The 20,806-nt window shown below is 39.4% G+C and overlaps 3 protein-coding genes across 7 annotated transcripts in view; 1 reads left to right on the top strand and 2 right to left on the bottom strand.

Moving 5' to 3' along the window:
* NDUFAF7 (NADH:ubiquinone oxidoreductase complex assembly factor 7) overlaps positions 1–6,271 on the bottom strand; it is a 27,756-nt gene extending 21,485 nt beyond the window's left edge. The window contains exons 1-2 of one of the 3 annotated variants that reach the window (XR_007130332.1): positions 5,650–6,271; positions 5,180–5,340 (exon numbers count right to left, since the gene is read on the bottom strand). Coding sequence is in view for 1 of the 3 variants with exons in the window: in XM_047746822.1 (XP_047602778.1) it covers positions 5,180–5,340; positions 5,650–5,758 (270 nt within the window). In the remaining 2 variants the exon portion in view is untranslated. The remainder of the gene's footprint in view (positions 1–5,179; positions 5,341–5,649) is intronic. The other 2 variants (XR_007130331.1, XM_047746822.1) reach the window with 2 other exon arrangements.
* Positions 5,810–20,806, top strand: part of CEBPZ (CCAAT enhancer binding protein zeta) — a 22,204-nt gene continuing 7,207 nt past the window's right edge. For all 3 annotated transcript variants that reach the window (XM_047746818.1, XM_047746817.1, XM_047746819.1), the window contains exons 1-9: positions 5,810–6,002; positions 8,495–9,996; positions 12,758–12,989; positions 13,551–13,731; positions 14,812–14,900; positions 17,788–17,841; positions 18,395–18,497; positions 18,597–18,665; positions 20,193–20,259. In XM_047746818.1, the coding sequence (XP_047602774.1) occupies positions 5,847–6,002; positions 8,495–9,996; positions 12,758–12,989; positions 13,551–13,731; positions 14,812–14,900; positions 17,788–17,841; positions 18,395–18,497; positions 18,597–18,665; positions 20,193–20,259 (2,453 nt within the window). In that variant the 5' untranslated portion in view covers positions 5,810–5,846. The remainder of the gene's footprint in view (positions 6,003–8,494; positions 9,997–12,757; positions 12,990–13,550; positions 13,732–14,811; positions 14,901–17,787; positions 17,842–18,394; positions 18,498–18,596; positions 18,666–20,192; positions 20,260–20,806) is intronic.
* Positions 13,728–20,806, bottom strand: part of CEBPZOS (CEBPZ opposite strand) — a 19,157-nt gene continuing 12,078 nt past the window's right edge. The window contains exon 6 of the mRNA XM_047746824.1: positions 13,728–14,249. The gene's annotated coding sequence lies outside the window, so the exon portion shown is untranslated. The remainder of the gene's footprint in view (positions 14,250–20,806) is intronic.

Genomic DNA, 20,806 nt, shown 5'->3' with positions numbered 1-20,806 from the left:
GAGAATTTACCCCCAATGTACAAATGTAGTGACCCAAAGGGGCATGTGCACCCCGATGTTTATAGTAGAAATGTCGACAATAGCCAAACTATGGAAAGAGCCTAGATGTCCATCAACAAATGAATGGATAAAGAAGATGTGGTATACATATACAATGGAATACTATGCAGCCATCAAAAAATCCCGGAAATCTTGCCATTTGCAATGATGTGGTTGGAACTAGAGGGTATTATGCTAAGCGAAATAAGTAAATCAGAGAATGACAATTATCATATGATCTCTCTGATATGAGAAATTTGAGAGGCAGGGAGGGAAAAACGAAACAACATGGGACTGGGGAGGGAGACAAAGCATAAGAGACTCTTAATCTCGGGAAACAAACTGAGGGTTGCTGGAGGGGAGGGGAGTAGGAGCGATAGGGTGACTGGGCGATGGACACTAGGTAGGGTATGTGCTATGGTGAGTGCTGTAAATTGTGTAAGACTGATGATTCACAGACCTATATCCCTCAAACAAATAATACATTAAAGTTAATTAAAAATTTTTAAAAATAAATAAATAAATAAACGGGCAGAGGTGGGGCACCTGGCTAGCTCAGTCAGTTAAGTGTTCAACTCTTGATTTCAGGTCATGCATCTCAGGGTCATGAGACTGAGCCCTATACTGGGCTCCACACTGGACATGGAGCCTACTTAAGATTCTCCCTCTCCCTCTGCCTTGCTGTTTACGGCAGTATTACTTACAACAGCCAAGATATGGAAGCAACCCAAGTGTCCATTGATACACAAATGGATAAAGATGTGGTACCAAAAAGTGTTGGTATATGGAACTAGAGGGTATCATGCTTAGCGAAATAAGTCAATCGGAGAAAGACAACTATCATATAATCTCCCTGATATGAGGGAGAGGAGATGCAACATGGGGGGTTGAGGGGGTAGGAGAAGAATAAATGTAACAAGATGGGATTGGGAGGGAGACAAACCATAAGTGACTCTTAATCTCACAAAACAAACTGAGGGTTGATGGGGGGGAGGGGGGTTGGGAGGGGGGGTGGGGTTATGGATATTGGGGAGGGTATGTGCTATGGTGAGTGCTGTGAAGTGTGTAAACCTGGTGATTCGCAGACCTGTACCCCTGGGGATAAAAATATATGTTTATTAAAAATAAAATTAAAAGGAAAAAAAAAGTGTTGGTATATATGTATATTTATATACATACACAGTGGAATATTACTCATAAAAACTTACCATTTATGACAACATGGATGGACCTAACAGGTATTATGCTAAGTGAAATAAGTCAGATGGGAAAAAATAAATACCGTATGATTTCACTTACATGTGGTATCCGAAAAAACAAAACAAAGAAACAAACAAAACCCCAGACTCTTATTAAATACAGAGAACAACTTGTAGCTGCCAAAAGGGAAGTGGATGGGTGGGTGGATGGGCAAAATAGGTGAAGGGACTTTAAGAACAAACTTCCAATTACAAAATAAATAAGTCACAGAGATGAAAAGTACATTAAAAAGCACAGAAAACACAGTGAATAATATTATAACAACATTGTATGGTGTTAGGCAGTGACTACACTTACTGTGGTGAGCAGTGAGTAATGTACAGAATTGTCAAATCACTATGTTGCACACCTGAAACTAATGTAACATTGTTGGTCAACTACATTACAAAAATTTTTTTAAATGAGAAAAAAAGCTGTGGTATATATATACACACACACACAATCGAATGTTATTCAGGCATTAAAAAAAGGAAACCTGCCATTTGTGATAACATGGATGAACCTTTAAGGCATTATGCTAAGTAAAATCAGAAAAAGACAAATAATACAGGATTTACCTAGACATAGAATCTTAAAAAAACAAAAACCTTGGGGTCCCTGGGTGGCTCAACAGGTTCAGCGTCTGCCTTCAATACAGATCATGATCCCAGGGTCCTGGAAACCTGCCTGCATTGAGCTTCCTGCTCTGGAAAGAGTCCGCTTCTCCCTCTGCCCCTCCCGCTGCTCATGCTCGCACGCTCTCTCTCAAATGAATAAATAAAATCTTTTAAAAAATAAAATAAAAATAAATTTTAAAAAACAAAACTCATAGAAAAAGAGGTCAGACTTTTGATTACCAGAGGCAGAGGGTAGGGGGAAGAAAAATTGGAAGAAGTTGGCAAAAGGTACAAACTTCCAGTTAGATAATAACCAGTACAGATGTGCGTTACACGATGACTACAGCTAACATGGCTGTATGATACACAGAAAATTTCAAGTAAATCCTGGGAGTTCTCATCACAAGAAAATTCCCTCCCCTTTTTTTCTTTTTATTGTGCCTATATGAAAAGATGGATGTTAACTGACCCACTGTGGTATTCACCGGGTTATTAGGTTAAGACAGTCTGCCTTTGGCTCAGGTAAGGCTCAGGTGATGATCCCAGAGTCCTGGGATCAAGCCCCATGTTAAGCTCCCTGCTTCTCCCTCTCCCGCAGCAGCTACCCCTGCTTGCTCTTTTTCTCTCGCTCTTTTTCTTGTCAAATAAATAAAAAAAAATCTTTAAAAAAAAGTTAAAAAAAAACTCAACCTTCGTTACATGCAAACCAAGCCATCATGCTATATCCCTTAAACTTATATAGTAATACATGTCAATTCTTTCTCAGTAAAAATGGTGGGAAAAAAGTTAATGCCAATAAAGGTGTAATTTTTATTCCCATATAACTTCACAGCCCCCCGGGTTTCTGTTCAAGGATCCCTAGGTTAAGAACCTCCAATGGCAGCTACGGTTATGATGAGTTTAGCATAAGGTACAACTGTCGAAAATCACTATGGGGGCGCCTGGGTGGCTCAGTGGATTAAAGCCTCTGCCTTCAGCTCAGGTCATGATCCCAGGGTCCTGGGATCGAGCCCCAAATCGGGCTCTCTGCTCAGTGGGGAGCCTGCTTCCCCCTCTCTCTCTGCCTGCATCTCTGCCTACTTATGTTCTCTGTCAAATAAATAAATAAAATCTTAAAAAAAAAATATCACTATGTTGTACACCTGAAACTACTGTGACATCATATCAACCATACTTCAATTTAAAAAAAAAAAAAAAAAGGCTAAAAAGGGGCACATGGGTGGTTCAGTTGGTTTAAGTGTCTGCCTTTGGATTCTGGGGTCCTGAGATCAAGCCCACATCCAGCTCCCTGCTCAGGAGGGAGTCTGCTTCTCCCTCTCCCTCTGCCTGCTGCTCTCCCTGCTTGTGCTCACTCTCGCTCTTCAAATAAATAAATGGAATCTTTAAGGAAAAAAGGTCAAAAAGTTTCTTAAAATAAAATGGAAATTAAAGCTGATTTTAAACAGAAAAAAAGAAAAGGAAAAAAGCCTCTACTCTAAACTCAAGAGTTACCTCAAGCTTAATCCTGGGTAACCTCCTATTCTCTAAATGGACTCTCCCTAAGTCCTTGAATTTAAACACCATCTATATACAGATGATGAAAAAATTTATATATGTATATCCAATCTTTCTCAAGAACTGCACACTCTTGCAGCCGAATGCTCACTTACTGTCTCCACTTGGATGTCATCACCAAGATCCATAAAATGCACCCCCTGACGGTTTCCCCTTACACTAACACAAAAAGCAAAATTCCATGGAAGCCTTGAATGAACCGGCTCCTCTCCGAACTCTTCTCATACTATTCTCCTCACCATTAACCTGCCACCCCCAGTGACCACCCACCAGCCTTACTGGTGCCTTGCTCTTCTCTGTATGGGCCAACACATTTCCCAGCTCAAAAACTTTGTACTTCCCCTTCTGCTACTGGGAACTCACTCCCAGTTCTTTGTGAGGCTGGCTGGACCCCATCCTTCAAACCTTGGCTCAACCATCTGGTCTTTGCTGGCCACTTACCAACCTAGAGAACCTTCCCAACTCCTACTCCCATTGCACTACTTACTATCAATCCCATCAACCTCTTTTTTTCTTTCCTTCAGAAACACTTACAGTAATCTATAATTATCTTGTTTCCTGTTTTTAAAGATTTTATTTACTTATTAGAGAGAGAGAGCACAAGCAGGGGAAGAGGGAGAGGGAGAAGCAGGCTCCCCACTGAGCCAGGAGCCGGATGCCGGGCTTGATTCCAGGACTCTGGGATCGTGACCCAGGGCCAAAAGCAGATGCCCAACCTACAGAGCCACCCAGACGCCCGTTTCATTGTTTGTAGCTCATGTCCTCACTAGAGCATAAGTGCCGTGCTCCACTGTCCACCGCAGTATTCCCAGTGCCTGAGACAGTGTCTGGCACTTTTGGAGCCTCAATAAATGAATAAACGATAAGTGGTCCTTCACTCTAACACAGAGATGTTTGTTCTAAAGTTTCTCCCTGGGTGAACTTTTGGTATGTGGTAGCACTGAATAGGGGTATGAAAGGATCCCCCTTTATTAAACCTCCAGACACCACATCCAACAGCAACAGGCCAAACAAACCCCAGAATTCCATGGGTTTCCTATTTTGACCCAGCAAAAGGTAAAACATTCTAAAATAAAAGGTCCACAGGCTTTCACCAAGTGGCTTCGCTGAGCAGACAAGGAAATGCAGGACACAGAACAAGGGCAGGGCTTAATCCTGAAACAGTAGAGACCTGGACTTTCCATTCCCCAAAAGAAAACCCAGAATATGTTTCCATTGCCTGCTGATGCGATCCCAACCCAGTCAACTTTCTGGGTACTAAACTCCAACTTCCAGATGCCTACTGGAGATTTCCATCTGAGTTCCATGAGCCCTTCAGATTCCTACTTCGGAATGAATTCTGTCCTTCCCCTCCCTCTTAAAGCAGCTGCTGCTCTTCCTCCTTCTGCACTCCCCTTCCCAGAGAAATGATACTATCATCTACCATCAGCCTCGATAGGAAAGACATCCTGACCCTCAGTTCCTAAATTCAATCGGTTACACTGCCTCCTGAACAGCTCTGGATCTATTCTCCGTTCTTCACGGCACTGCCCCTGACCTGATCGATGCCTAACCAACCCGCTGACATTAATTTCTCTATCTCCAACTCTTCGGGGGATGGCTCTTCCCCTGGAGAAGGAACCACTACTGCTTACGCGGAGGACCCTCGGGCATCTCAGCGCACAGCCCTCCTGGCTCACACCTCGCGAAGCCGCTGGAGCGGCCTGGTCCTCCGGCTCCCCGACCCGTACCTTGGCAGGGTTGGTCAAGACCTCCTTCATGTACTCGGCTACAGTGATGGGACCAGTTGCCTTGATTTTGTATATAAGGTGCCGCAGCATTGGTGTCACCTGGTTTTCTGCCGGCTCTCTCCCGGAGCTGAAGTATTTCCCCCTCCAGAGACAGGGAAGAACTACGAAAAACAAGTAAACGGGACCACGAAAACATCTTAGTATTTGCAAGTGCAAGCAGCCTGAGCGCTTTCGAAACTGCTGCGCGGACTCTTAAGCTCGCCCGAAGCACGGAAAGCCGACTCCCGGCCCGACCGCCGCACGCCCTACGAGGCGCCAGCAAGCACGCGCAGCGCCCACGGCCACACAGGCGCTCTCGGTCTGAGGCTGGGCTCGGCTGCCGCTCGGAGCGCCTCAAGTGGCCCCCAACTGAGGGAGGCGTCTCAGGCGCTTCCCCCCACAAGCGGAGCTCCGGCGTGGCGAACGCTTACCCGCCCGAGCAGCCGCGCACAGCGGCCCCAGACCGCCGCTCCTAGCAAGAAGGCTCATGCCGCACCTCGCACGACGCTGCCCGGGGGCGGGGCGGGGTGGTGAAGCCATTTCCGGGGGAGGACACGCCCCTGCCAGCAGTACGTCATCCTGCCAAGCGGAAGGAGACTGTGGGCCGTCTGCGCGTGCTTTGCTGGTAATGGCGGCCTCCAAGAAACCTTTGGAGTTCCACGCCAAGCGACCCTGGCGGGGAGAGGAGGCGGTAGAAGATCCGGACGAGGACAGCGAGGAGGATCAGGATGACGCCGAGAATGGGTTCTCTCTGGAGGAAGTATTACGGCTCGGAGGCACCAAGGTAATGGCCTCGGACTCGCGGACAAGGGGACAGATGCGCGAGGGGTGGTTTCACTAGTGGCCCCGCAGCCCCTGAGCCGGAGCGTGGCAGAGCGTCCTGCACCCAGATCCCAGCTTCGAAATGGGCGCTGTGCGCTTCCAGCTCTTCTTTCCCACTGCTTTTTACAAGGGAAGGGTCCTTTGGAATTGAACGTTTTTATGGTGTGGCCTTTGTTAGGACCCTCTCATTTCACTGATTTATAACTGGCACTCCATCAGGTCGGCGAAGACTGACCTTTCGGGGTCCTGACGTCGTGGCATCAGTGTTCCGAACTCCAGTGTTGTTGGATTCTTAACTTCTGTTCTCACGCAGTACACGCACATGTTTACGCTCTAGAAGCCCTCTGCTCTCGTGGAATTTACGTTTTACGTAAGGGAAACAATCAGTAGTCAAACTTTTGAATATTGTGTATCAGATGCTGAGCGGTGCCACGGAGAAGAAAACAAGATAGCGGTGCCACGGAGAAGAAAACAAGATAATTAGTGTGAAGGGTGTAAGAGTTTTAAATGAGGTTATCGGGGAAATCATCATTGAGATGTCTAGGAAGAAAACTGTAGGAAAGAAAGGAGTGAGCGAGCCATCTGTGAGCAACAAAAATGTCAATGTAGCTGAGACAGAATGAGGTAAGGGGAGAGTAATAAATGAAGTCAGAGGTAAAATATAGGCCTTCCTCTGAGTTCGATGCAAAACCTTAGACGATCTGGAGCAAGTACGTGATGGAATTTAGCTTACTTTTTTAGCACGTGTTTTGAGACTGTGGGTGGGGAGAGCGGTAGGGGCAGGAGAAATGCAATTTACAGGGGCAGATTCACAGTTTGCCCTGTACTTGTGTTGTATTTACTTTTAGAATAGGCGATATTTCACATACTACAAAAAAGTTCATTTAAAAAAAAGTTCTTTCACTTTTGATGAAAAGTTTTTCCCACTTTATCTCTAGCCATGCAATTACTAGCCAAAGCAAGTATTTTTGTGTCTTTTATATCTTCCAAACAAACACACATGTATGTTATTTTTTACACAAAAGGTACTATACTGTCTAATATTTTGTGTATATTTTTTCTTGCTGTCTTAAAGATTCTTCTATAACATTATATAAAGTTATGTCATTGGTTTTATGCCTGCATAAATCATTGTTGTTGTTTTTTTTTTAAAGATTTTATTTATTTATTTGTCAGAGAGAGAGAGAGAGAGTGCACAAGCAGGTGAAGTGTTAGGGAAAGGCATAGAGAGAAGCAGGCTCCCCGCTGAGCAAGGAGCCCGATGTGGGACTCGATCCCAGGACACCGGGATCATGACCTGAGCAGAAGGCAGCGGCTTAACCCACTAAGCCACCCAGGCGCCCATAAATCATTGTTTTAATCTAGCCAGCCATTTGTTGTAGATGTTTAGGTTGTCAGTCTTTTGCTATTTTAATGCTGCAGTAAATGACCTTGAAAATAGATCTTTTCCCATATTTGTGAACATATATATAATCTAAATTGATAGAAATGGAACTACTCGATCAAAGGATGTGTGTCTTGTATTTTGATTTGAAGGTAACAAGCTGCCCTCCATAGAGGTGCTAGTTTACGTTTCCATCAGCCACGTAGGAAAGTGCCTCTTCCTCCCACTGTCTCCCCAACGCCACCTGTCAGTTTTATCTTTTTTATCTGACAGATTAGAAAATGGATGCATCATGGTTTTAATTTGGATTTTTCTTAATGTCCGTGAAGTTGAGTATCTTTTCACATTTTTAAAAAATCACTTTTCCCTTATGAACCTTTTGTTTATATACTTTGCAGATCTTTCAGTTATTACTTCCTTAACTGATGTGTAGGAACTTTCACATTAAATAGTAAGCCCAATTACTCTGATGTCAACTGACATCAGAGACAACTGCCAGTATTTTTTTACCAATTTATTATTTGTCTTTTGACTTTTGTATGTTTTTTCATCTGAGAGAATGACAGTTTTACCCATCTTTACCTTTAAGGGCCTGCATTTTATGTCATTAGGAAAGGTTTTCTTTACTCTGAAATTAATTATGGTGGGCATTCTCCTATTATAGCTTTTTTTTCACATGTGAATCTTTGACTTATCGAGAATTTGCGTGGTTGTTGGGTGGGAGCCCAGGCAATGTCGTGGTAATTGAATTTAATTGATTTTAAAGATGCAGATTTTGTGGTGCCTGTGTGGCTCCGTGGGTTAAGCCTCTGCCTTCCTGCTCAGGTCATGATCTCAGGTTCCTGAGATAGAGCCCGGCAGGCATCCTCATCCGCATCCTCATCCAGGGCTCTCTGCTCAGCAGGGGGCCTGCTTCCCCTCTCTCTCTGCCTGCCTCTCTGCCTACTTGTGATCTCTCTCTGTCAAATAAAGTCTTTAAAAAAAAAAAATAAAGATACAGATATTTCAAATTTTGAAGTTTTTCTAAACTTTGGATTTATAATTTTTAACTTTCTTATGTTTTAATGCAGCAAGATTACCTTATGCTGGCTACTTTGGATGAAAATGAGGAAGTGGTGGATGGAGGCAAAAAAGGAGCAATCGATGACCTTCAGCAAGGTGAACTGAAAGCATTTATCCAAAATCTTAGTTTGGCCAAGTATGCAAAAGCTTTCTTAGTTGAAGAAGATGAACCAGCTAAAAAAGAAAATGCCAGCAAAAAAGAAGCAAGAGTATCTAAAGTAGATAATAAAAAGCAAAATGCAGCACAAAGTGAAAGGACATCACTCGGTAAGGTGAAAAATAAGAAGAAGCCAGGACAACATTCTGATGAGAACACCAGTGTCACCCCAAAAGTTAAGAAAGATAAACAACAGGATATCTTTGAATTTTTTGAGAGACAGACATTGTTACTCAAACCTGGAGGCAAATGGTATGATCTAGAGTACAGCAATGAATATTCTTTGGAACCCCAGCCTCAGGATGTTGTGTCTAAGTACAAAACCTTGGCTCAGAAACTGTATGAGCATGAAATCAACTTATTCAAAAATAAGACAAATAACCAGAAGGGAGCTTCTTCTACCTGGATGAAAACAATTGTGTCATCAGGGACACTAGGGGACAGGATGGCAGCCATGATTCTTCTTATTCAGGATGATGCTATTCACACACTCCAATTTGTAGAAACTCTTGTGAACCTTGTGAAAAAGAAGGGTAGCAAACAGCAGTGCCTCATGGCTTTGGATACTTTCAAAGAATTACTCATTACAGACCTTTTGCCAGACAGCCGGAAGCTACGGATTTTCAGCCAACATCCCTTCAACAAACTAGAACAGTTGGCCAGTGGCAACAGGGACTCAAGAGATAGAAGACTAATATTATGGTATTTTGAACACCAGCTGAAACACCTGGTGGCTGAATTTGTGCAGGTCTTAGAAACTTTAAGTCATGATTCATTAGTAGCCACTAAAACTCGAGCTCTTATTGTAGCTCATGAGCTTCTTTGTAATAAACCTGAGGAAGAAAAGGCTCTTCTTGTGCAGGTGGTGAATAAACTGGGAGATCCTCAGAACAGAATAGCCACAAAAGCCTCCCATCTGTTAGAGACATTGCTCTGTAAGCATCCCAATATGAAAGGAGTTGTATGTGGCGAAGTAGAAAGGCTGCTCTTTCGCTCAAATATCAGCTCCAAAGCGCAGTATTATGCAATTTGCTTTTTAAATCAAATGGTCCTTTCCCATGAAGAAAGTGAATTAGCTAATAAGTTAATTACTCTTTATTTTTGTTTTTTTCGGACTTGTATCAAGAAAAAAAATATTGAATCAAAAATGCTTAGTGCCCTTTTAACAGGAGTAAATAGAGCATATCCTTATGCCCAGACTGGTGATGACAAAGTGAGGGAGCAGGTCGACACACTCTTTAAAGTGCTGCATGTTGTGAATTTTAATACCAGCGTACAAGCTTTAATGTTGCTTTTCCAAGTAATGAATTCTCAGCAGACGATATCAGATCGATACTATGCAGCATTATATAGGTAAGTACATACCACTTCAATAGGTGACTGTGAGGAATAACATGATTTAATAATAATGTGATTTAATACACAACACCTATTGTGCCCCTCTGTGGGACAAGAAATTTAGAAAACTGGATTTTAGGCCCCCCTCAGCAACTTACTAATCACCAACCTTGAGTAAGTCATTAATCTTTGTTTTCCTGTTGGAAAACTATGTTACCTGTTTTACATACATGATTTTTTTTTAAAGATATTTATTTATTTATTTAGTTAGTTAGTTAGTTAGTTATTTGACAGAGATCACAGGTAGGCAGAGAGAGGAGGAAGCAGGCTTCTTGCTGAGCAGAGAGCCCGATGTGGGGCTCAATCCCAGGACCCTGGGATCGTGACCTGAGCCGAAGGCAGAGGCTTTAACCCACTGAGCCATCCAGGTGCCCTAGCATACATACATTATTTTATTTTTTGTTTTGAGAACTTGTTAAAATACAGAAAAATACCCTCCCCCAAAAAAGCATCTGTATCCTGCCACCTAATATTTCAACTTCAACATTCTGCTGTATGTTTTAAATATTACAAATACTAAAAAGTGAGAACTGAGATATAATTGAAGTTTCCTTCACTCTCTTCCCCCTCACTCACATCCTCAGTCCTATATTTCTTCCCCCCTGAACTTCACACAGCCATTTAGTAATGCATTCAGCAGCAGTTTTTTGGGTGCCATCTATATGCTGGACACTTCCAGGTATCTGCATATAGCACTGAACAAAATTCCCACACCTAGAGGTGCTTACATTCATTTTGAGGAAAACATATGGCAAACAAGAAAATCTCTTAGGGTTAGAGTTGCATTTTTGGAGTTTTTTAAATTATTGGGATTAAGATTTTGTTCACTGAATTTTGTAGTTGTCCTGACACATACTTATTGAGGGGTGATATTTTGAACATCACTTTGGAACTATTTAAGTATGCCAATAAGCTTTATATTTCCTTCTTATTCATTTTAATAATTTTACATAACATATCTTATGACAAATATAATGTACTGATATCATGAACTTAAGCCACGGATTTGCCTGGATTTGAGTCCTAGCCATTAGTTTGCTCTGTAACTTTAGACAAATTATTTAATCCTCTTTAAAATGGTAAACATGATTAATCCCATTTTACTGTGGCCGGTTTGTCTATAAAATGAAGGGGAGTGCACCTATCCTGTAGGGTTATTGTTACAATTACAAAACCTCCCAAGGTTCCATAGCTAAAAAATGACAAAACTGGGACTTATTACTGAGTTCATGTGTATGTGTATGCAGGTGTTGGCTCCTGCTGTTATTAATATTACTCAGATGAATAGCTTAAGTTTATTCCTGTTAACACTTCTCTAATCTGTGAGGTACAGTAATTTGTACAAAATCAGACAGACATGACAAGGCAGCAAATCCAGGTCTGTGGGCTTTGGGATTTCATGTCTCATGGTGCTGATTGCACTGGTACACCAAAAAGAAAATTTTCATAAGAGTCCTTTCCATAACTCTTTTAAGAGTACAGTTTTCTTAAGTAGTGGCTATTTTAGTTTGGAAAGAGTTCCAGAGCTGAAAATTTAGAGGTTTGGGGATCTTAGAGTTTTGGGGTTTTGTTGTTGTTTTTGTTTTGTTTTATTTTGTTTTGTTTTTATATATAACTTTTGATGGTCATAAAAACTTTTTGGGCGATGTTTGGAATCCGTGTTTAACACAACAGTCTATCTGAGGAGTACATGCTTAAGTTCTTTAAATTATTGCTTGCCAAGAAGTCTCACAGATGGATTTCCTCAAATGACATCTAAGCCTTCTTATAGTATTTCTTTTGGTTTTATTAAGAATCATTTAAACAAAATTTCTATAATATTATTTAAAAGATAAAGGAAACATGATTTGGTTTACAAAAATATGATTTATCAAAAATTTCAAGAATGTGTTCTCTGTCAAATGGTGGGGACACACCTATCTAAATTCTCAAATGTTTTAAAAATGAGTTGCAAAATGGATGAATATGTTGAAAATTTTAAATGTGAAGACAGAAAATTGAATATCAAATATTGAATAATATAGGATGATATGTCAATATCACCAGAGTTATGGAACTAACAAATGGAGGAGAGTGGGTCTGCAGGGCCATATGGAAATGCTTCACAGGGTTACATATTTCCGTTTCTAGTATTAATGGGAAAATGTTAATAGAAGTGCTTAGAATAAGAAGTAGTATTGCACATGAATTTTGTGTTAATTTTGGATTGTGTTAATTTTGGATATCCTAATGTCCAGAGGGCAAAAGCAGTAGGAGCATCTCTAGGATGGAACGACTAGGAAAAGGGGAAATGTCTAAAATTATGTTCAATTCTCTACATGTGTGTTCATTAAAATTATGTGGAAGCCTCTGGTCCCCCAGCTACAGGGTAAGAACTCTGGTCCAGTCCACTGCTTTCATAGGTCAGTTTTCATTATTTTGTTTTGGATTAGCCTTTCATATGAGGTTCTAGATCTGTATAAAAATTATGCTGGAGAATGGAAAACCCCTGAAAAAGAAAAGAAACCACCAAAAAACATCTTTCTGTGATATTCCCACTCTCCCCCAAGATCATCATTCTGTCTGTTTTGGTCATTGACTTCCATTTTACATCTTAGGTCTGTTGATCTAATAATAAACAGGAAGATTATCCCTAAGATGAGGTTAGCAGTTGCCTCTACTACTGGTTGTAGAGATATTTTATGAATAAACATTTGATCTTGTTTTTGTTTTACAGGAAGATGTTGGATCCAGGATTGATGATGTGTTCTAAACAAGCCATGTTTCTTAATCTTGTCTACAAATCTCTGAAAGCTGACATCGTATTGCGCAGGGTGAAGGCTTTTGTGAAGAGGTTACTTCAAGTTACTTGTGAACAGATGCCACCATTCATATGTGGAGCTTTATACCTTGTGTCTGAGATCCTTAAAGCAAAACCAGGTTTAAGAAGTCAGCTAGACGATCATCCGGTATATCTTAAAACTGCTTTTTAAATCGAGTGGGTTCTGAAATATATTGGTATTTTTCTTCTTTGCTTCAATGACAGTAACTTACTTAGTTCTCTGGAGCATGAACATGTGTGTGTCCTGGAGTTGGACAGACCTGAATTTTAGTCCCAGGTGTACAGTTTTACTAGGTGGGCATGCTGCTTGACCCCTTTACTCATAGTAAACTGTACTACACTATAATTGTATGAGGTGGTTAGTTACAGAGCCAGTGAATCTCTTAAACCTGTTTCCTCAGTTGTGAAATGGACATAGTAGCACCTACTTCATTGGTTTATTTATATAATACATCAGAAATTTGAGGGCTGAATGTTTTCATGTAAAAAAGTGCCAAAGTCTTGAGGAATTGTGGCTCAAAACTCAATTCTCTTAATTTAGAAAAAAGAAGATGGTGTGTCATAAATTTGATTGATGGAATTTTCATGTTTCACCATTATAGCAACAAGTGGGTCTTCAAAACTGCCTCATATAACTGAATACAGACTTCCAGTTGATTAATGCAGATTTATTAAACCATTGTTTTAGGAGTCTGATGAAGAGAATTTTATTGACATAGAAGATGATGAAGACACAGAAAAATTCACCGATGCAGATAAAGAAACAGATCCAGTAGAAAAAGCTGAGACAGAAGGAACTGTGTCAGACAGTGCTATGGAAACAAAAAAATCAGAGTCTGCTTCTTGGGTGCACTTTGATAATTTGAAAGGTGAGTTTCTTAAATCTTTCAGTTGTTCTTTCGAACTTTTAAACAGGAATTAGATTCTCCTTTGGTCTTTTATTTTTAAGATTTAGGGTTTTTTAGTAATCTGTACCTAGTGTGGGGCTTGAACTCACAAGCTGAAGATCAAAATTTATATGCTCTACTGATGGCCCCCAGCCAGGGCCCCCCTTTGATCTTAACAGAAATTAACGTTATACCATTTTAGAAGTCCTCCGTATTCTTTTTTTTAAAGTAGAGCTTTTATAACCAGATGTATTCAGGCACTTAGAAGTAAATTTTTAATATAGTGAATTACTTGTCTACTTATTAACACGTTACATGTTTAAAGTAATTTTAATCTTAGAAATTAAAGCAGATACCTTTTGGAAATGCAGCCTCTTCATTTGAGCTGTAAAGGAAAGCACACTAAACCTTGGGGATCAAGAAATGTGCCAGATCCATTTCTTCAAACTTACTGTGGAACTCTTGGTCAACTTACTTTATCTCCCCAAACTTCAGTTTGCCTGTGAAGTATAAAAGAGAAGTATGGTAGCATCTGGGAAAAATCCATAAATTTCCCTGAAGACTAAACTGAGAATAGTCCTTTAGAAGGATGATGAACACGTGCATTGTGAAGTAGACAGTTTGTTGTAATGTGTTCTGAAAATTCTTCAAAGATAACATAAAACTTGTTCCAAGTGAGAATTATTCCTGGACATAATTTAATAATAAATATTCAGTGCATTTAAAGTTCTAAAATAATTTAGACCTATTTAATCTTCAGGCTCGTTGCCATTTTAACCCTTATAACCTAATTGACCCAGATTTGGGCACCTTTTGTTACCTGGTTTATTCAGTAGCAAATACTATCCTCGGTACCATATCTAATTCTTGTTGGGGCTTGGAATGTTTAGGTAGGATGTCTGGCTAAGAATGTTCAAAATTATAATTGTTATATATTTATATCTATATATGTATATATATAATGTTATAGTTATTGGTTACAACATTAGTGGTGGTGGTTTTAGTGAACTCTTGGGCTGGGAATAAAACATTTAAGAAATGGTATTTTTTCTTTGTTCCCAGGTGGCAAACAGTTAAGCACATACGATCCATTCAGTAGAAACCCTTTGTTTTGTGGAGCTGAAAATACAAGTCTTTGGGAACTCAAAAAGGTAATGATTTAAAGGTATTTTGAAATGATGATTTTTCATGAAATGAAAAAATGATTTAAAAATTAAAGGTAATTTTAAATTGTCTTTTAATTCATTAGCACTTTGTATTTGTCCTCATGGATTTAACACCTTGAAGTTTCCATTTTTGCTTGTAAATATGATCAATACAGTTTAATTATTTAGACATTAGTTAAGTGGCAGAAGGAAGCAATTTGAAGAATGTCACCCAGCTATAATGCTTTATAACCCATATTTCTGTAGCATTTGATAAACATTAAATTTACGCATTTATACATATTCACATGTAGCAAACCTTAAATAATGTGGATGCAAAGTAAGAATGTTATACATGGCTATAAATAAATTTTGCTTTATGCATTAGATCTCCCTGAGAAGTTTTGTGATGATAGAATTATTTGCAAATAAAATTACTTTTTAAATGCATTAGAGGAACTCATATTTCCAATAAACTTTCTGTGTTATCTTTGGAAAAGCAAGTAAGTGTCTTACCACACAGACTCCCATGGGTCTTTGATACCTTTTCATTTTTTCTGCAGGGTCACAGCTACTTTCATTGTGATATCAAGGCACATTATTTGCCTTTGTCACTCTGTTGACAGCGGAACTGATGATATTCAAGAAATGATAGCTAAGGGGCGCCTGGGTGGCTCAGTGGGTTAAAGCCTCTGCCTTCGGCTCAGGTCATGATCCCGGGATCCTGGGATCAAGCCCCGCATCGGGCTGTCTGCTCTGTGGGGAGCCTGCTTCCTCCTCTCTCTCTGCCTGCCTCTCTGCCTACTTGTGATCTCTGTCAAATAAATAAATAAAATCTTTTTTAAAAATTTAAAAATTAAAAAAAAAAAGAAATGAAAGCTAAAACTGCTAGTGTCTTAGTGCAGATAAGGACAGTAGCCATTATATTCTTCACTGCCATGTACCTTCAGGGGAAAAAAAGCCAGTATCTTATAAGAATGATGAAATAGGAAAAATTAGTAATTATCTTGATTCTAGAGTACATGGCTTTTTCATAGTCTTTGTGCATATCCAGCAAAAATCCATAACGTACTTCTGCTGTATACCTAAGTATGAGGTTGTCTTGTGTCTTGGGAAAAGTACCTGTGTAGTTGGTTGTAAACTCAGCTGCTTTTTTCATAAAAGAGTGGTTGACAGATAGACTGGTTGTTCAGATTTAGGTATTTGGGAGACATTTTCTTGAAAGTAAATGAACTGAATCTTTAATTTGATGCAAAACAGCTAACAGTATTTGTTGTCAATGATAAAATTCAAGCTTTTAAGCAAAGTAAACGTTTTGAGATCTTGTAACCACTACCTTGAATTTGACACTCTCTCAATATATAAAAACGTATGTTTTCTTTTTTTTTTAAGATTTTATTTATTTATTTGACAGAGAGCTAGAGAACACAAGTAGGGGAGCAGCAGGCCGAGGGAGAGGAAGAAGCAGGCTTTCCGCCAAGCAGGGAGCCCGATTCGGGGCTGGATCCCAAGACCCTGGGATCATGACCTGAGCCAAAGGTAGCCCCTTACCTACTGAGCCACCCAGGTGCCCTATAAAAACTTTTCTGATAAAATCAGTGGTGATACTAACAGTGTGACTTTGTGATAATGCAACCAGCATGTGGAAGAACTGCATAACTTACTGAATCAGTATTTTCTGAATGCCTAAATGCACAGTATTACAAAGTCATGGTAGGGGCGCCTGGGTGGCTCAGTGGGTTAAGCCGCTGCCTTCGGCTCAGGTCATGATCCCAGGGTCCTGGGATCGAGCCCCGCATCGGGCTCTCTGCTTGGCCAGGAGCCTGCTTCTCTTCATCTCTCTTGCCTGTCTCTCTGCCTACTTGTGATTTCTGTCTGTCAAATAAATTAAAAAAAAAAAAAAAACAAAAAACAAAGTCATGGTAAAAAGATTTATTCATAGTAGACTGATTAATTTTGAGTAGCAAGTACCAAAAGCTGATTGATGTGGTTTCAAATTCCATATTGCAACTAATCTTCAGTTTGAGTGTAGCATCAAAGAAGAAATTTCACAGTTAATGTGAAAGGTTATCCGTTAACCCTCCTATTCCCAACAATGTATCTGTTTGAGCAAGATTGTCTTTTTATACTTCCAACTAAAAAGTAACAGGGAATACAGAAGCATGTATGAGAATGCATTGTCTTCTGTTAAGCCAGACATGAAATAGATTTACAAAACTGAAATTATTCTACTCTTTTCCTAATGCTTATATGTTCTGAAAAAAAATTTTTCATAAAACATTTGTGTTAATATATAATAGGCTCGTTGTTATTTTAAAATTGACTGTAAGTAATTGTTTCAAAATTTCCTATTGTGGATGCCTGGCTGGCTCAGTTAGAAGAGCATGGGACTCTCGCCCAGGGGGTTATGAGTTTAAGCCCCACAGTGGGTATAGAGGTTACTTAGATAAATAAAAACTGAAGAGAAAATTTTTGTTGTAATTCCTAATAAGGTAAATATCAATAGATATATCCCACTTAAACTTTGGAAGCTCTTAAAGTCTTGATTTTTTTTTTTTTAAGATTTTATTTATTTGACAGAGACACAGTAAGAAAAGGAACACAAGCAGGGGGAATGGGAGAGGGAGAAGCAGGCCTCCTGCTGAGCAGGGACCCTCCCCGCGGCCCCCACCCAATGTGGGGCTCGATCCCAGAACCCTGGGATCATGACCTGAGCTGATGGCAGACGTTTAATGACTGAGCCACCCAGGCACCCCAAGTTCTTAACTTTTAAAAATATAAAGCATTCCTGAGACCAAAATTTTGAGAATCACTCTTCTTTAATGTATTGGCTTAAGTTTTAATTCTTTGTATTTACAACTATAGTAAGAGTTGACTTTCCTCTGTTTTTTAGCTATCTGAGCATTTTCATCCCTCTGTGGCCCTTTTTGCAAAGACTATCCTTCAAGTAAGTCTAATATTCTAAAGTCAAGAAATAAGAAAAAAATAATCTAGTTTTAGATAATTAGTAGTTGGTCATACAGTGTTTTCTATCCACCACATAGAATTATAAACATTCTCTGCTGGTGGAAAGGACCAATAACTTTTTTAATACAGTAGGGCAGGTAATTCTTCCCACTGTGTGGTGAATGGAAATACAGACTATTAGAAAATGGCAACAGTTATTTATTACATTCTGGCTTTTCTCCTGAAGAAAGACTGCCCTCCCTTTTCCCATTTGCTGGGTTGGCCACGTCAGTGTTTGGTTCCTGGTTAATAGATGACTTACAGTAGTTTACCTATTCATAAAATCAACAGTGTATCATAAAATATGTATGTATATGTATGATTGTGTTTAATTCTTCAAGTAAGAGGGATGAGATGGATATTTGAAGGGTCATTTATGGCATATTTGTGCCTTTGATGCATTGTAGATGATGTTTTTCCTTTTTTTTTCTTACTGGATGCATATATATAATTTGAGTTAAGTTCTTAGTCCTCCTCCCCTCTCCACCTTTCAGGGAAATTATATTCAGTATTCAGGGGACCCACTGCAGGACTTCACATTGATGAGATTCTTAGATCGGTTTGTATACCGAAATCCAAAGCCACATAAAGGCAAAGGTATGCTTCTATTTAATTATTTGGTTTTCACTGTTGATATTTAATAAATGAGCATAAAACTAGGTTTTATATTACACTGTCTTAATTTTTACATTTCAGAAAACACAGATAGTGTTGTGATGCAGCCCAAAAGAAAACATTTTATGAAGGATATTCGTAGTCTTGCTGGTAAGTATAAAGCCTCGACAGTTGAAGCTGACAAGACTAGTACAACTCAATAACAAATTGTATTATTCTTTTCTCCATATTACCAGATAAACCTAAGTACCAGAGACATTACCCATCTTTTATTCCCCAAAATATGTATGTATTCTTAAGTTTACTATGTCTGACTGGGCCTTTTATTTTTTTAACTTTATTACAGAACATTTCAAACATCCGGGGTGCCTGGGTGGCTCAGTGGGTTAGGCCTCTGCCTTCAGCTTGGGTCATGGTCTTGGGGTCCTGGGATCGAGCTCCACATCGGGCCCTGCTCAGCGGGGAGCCTGCTTCCCCCTCTCTTTGCCTGCCTCTCTGCCTACTTGTGATCTCTCTCTCTATGTCAAATAAGTAAATAAAGTCTTTAAAAAAAAAAAAAAGAAAGCTCTTTAAAAAAAAGAAAATTTCAAACATCCAAAGTAAATACAGAAGGAGTATATTGAACTCCCTGTAACTATCCCCAGCTTCACCATTTAGCAACATTTTGCAATTTTTATACCATTTGTAGCTTTTAGTGACTCCCCCCATATATCTCATATACATAAAAAACTATCTTTTTTTTTTTTTTTTTTTTTTTTTTGGAGAGAGGGAGAGTTGTTTTGTGAGCAGGGGGAGGGGCAGAGAGAAAGAGAGAGATCTCAAGCAGATTCCCTGCTGAGCACTGAGCCTGACAGAGGGCTTGATCCCACAATCCTGAGATCACAGTCTGAGCTGAGGCTCAACCAACTGGATGCTCAACCAGCTGAGCGACCCAGGTAGCCCTATAGTTAAAGATCATCTTAAGCTGTCTCTTAAGGGTTCAGTAGAAAGCCCACACACAACTAGTTTTTTTATATAATAAATCACAGCTCCTTTTCATTCAGAGACTAGAATTAATTGGTGCTTTATTAATCATTTACTTTCCAACTGATTTACTTCACAGAGATCCAGAGATGGAATGGACTTAGCCAAAGTTTAAATAGAATTAGAATTTAGAAGCCAAATCCAGTTTTAATCAAGATGAGTTAGAAATTTTCATTGTGAAGAGAGAAAATATTCTTGTAGTTCCATGTTCTTGTTCCCTGATTTTCATCAGTATTAAGTAAAATTGTGGATAATTCTGTTTACTTTTACTTCCTGTTCCAGAATGGCAGATGTTACTGTCTTTCTTTCTCTGAGACGATAAGTTTAAAGTGATTATTAAGAGAACTCTTTAATTTTATCTCTCTTAAAACTGGGGTCCTGGATGTGGTTGGAGGACAACGAAAACCATGTTCATTCACTGTGATGCACTGATGGCTATGTATGTCATTGTAGCCAACAAACAGTTTCAAATGTTGGGTCTTCTGCACTTAGACATTTCCAAAGGCTGTCCTTTGCACTAGAAGATCCCTTCTGTCCCCTTTCCTTAAATTTTGAGACTTTATAATTGGAGGTATGCTGTATGTAGTCTTATAAGCTTGGATAACATAAAAAAGATTACTTTAATAAAAATTTTTTCTTAATCTGTTTTTCTAGTGAATAGTAAGGAGTTCCTTGCAAAAGAAGAAAGCCAAATACCAGTGGATGAACTGTTTTTCTACAGGTAATCTACTCAATGAAGTTTCACTTGGGCAACTATTAAAATTTAAATTTTTAGGACAAAAAGATTAAATTTTTAGATTCCATAAAATGGCTTCAATAATATAGGTCAATCTTGAAAAGATCTAAAGGTATGTCATTTGGGGCACCTGGGTAGCTTGCTCAGTTGGTTAAGGGGCTACCTTCGACTTAGGTCCTAATCTTAAGGGTCCTGGGATTGAGCCCCACATCAGGCTTCCTACTCAGTAGGGAGTCTGCTTCTCCTCCCTTTGCCCCTCCACCCCCCCCAGCTTGTGCTTGCTTGCTCTCTTAAATAAATAAAATCTTTTTAAAAATAGTGTGTCAGCCTTTTTTTTTGCAAAAGGAATTTATAAATCATTCAGCTTGCTAATCCTAAAATATCTAACTGGAACTTAAACAAGTAAATTTGTGGGTGTTTTTAATAAGTAGCTTAAATTTTATGACTCTTGACTTCATAAAACCTAATCTTTAATTTCTTATTTTTCTAATATAGTCAGTCTAACATTATGTTAAGCAACTCATGAATAATT

Source organism: Lutra lutra, chromosome 9, assembly GCF_902655055.1.
Source record: "Lutra lutra chromosome 9, mLutLut1.2, whole genome shotgun sequence".
NCBI lineage: Eukaryota > Metazoa > Chordata > Mammalia > Carnivora > Mustelidae > Lutra > Lutra lutra.
The sequence above is the reverse complement of the archived record's forward strand: the minus strand, read 5'-3'. Positions and strand labels throughout refer to the sequence as shown.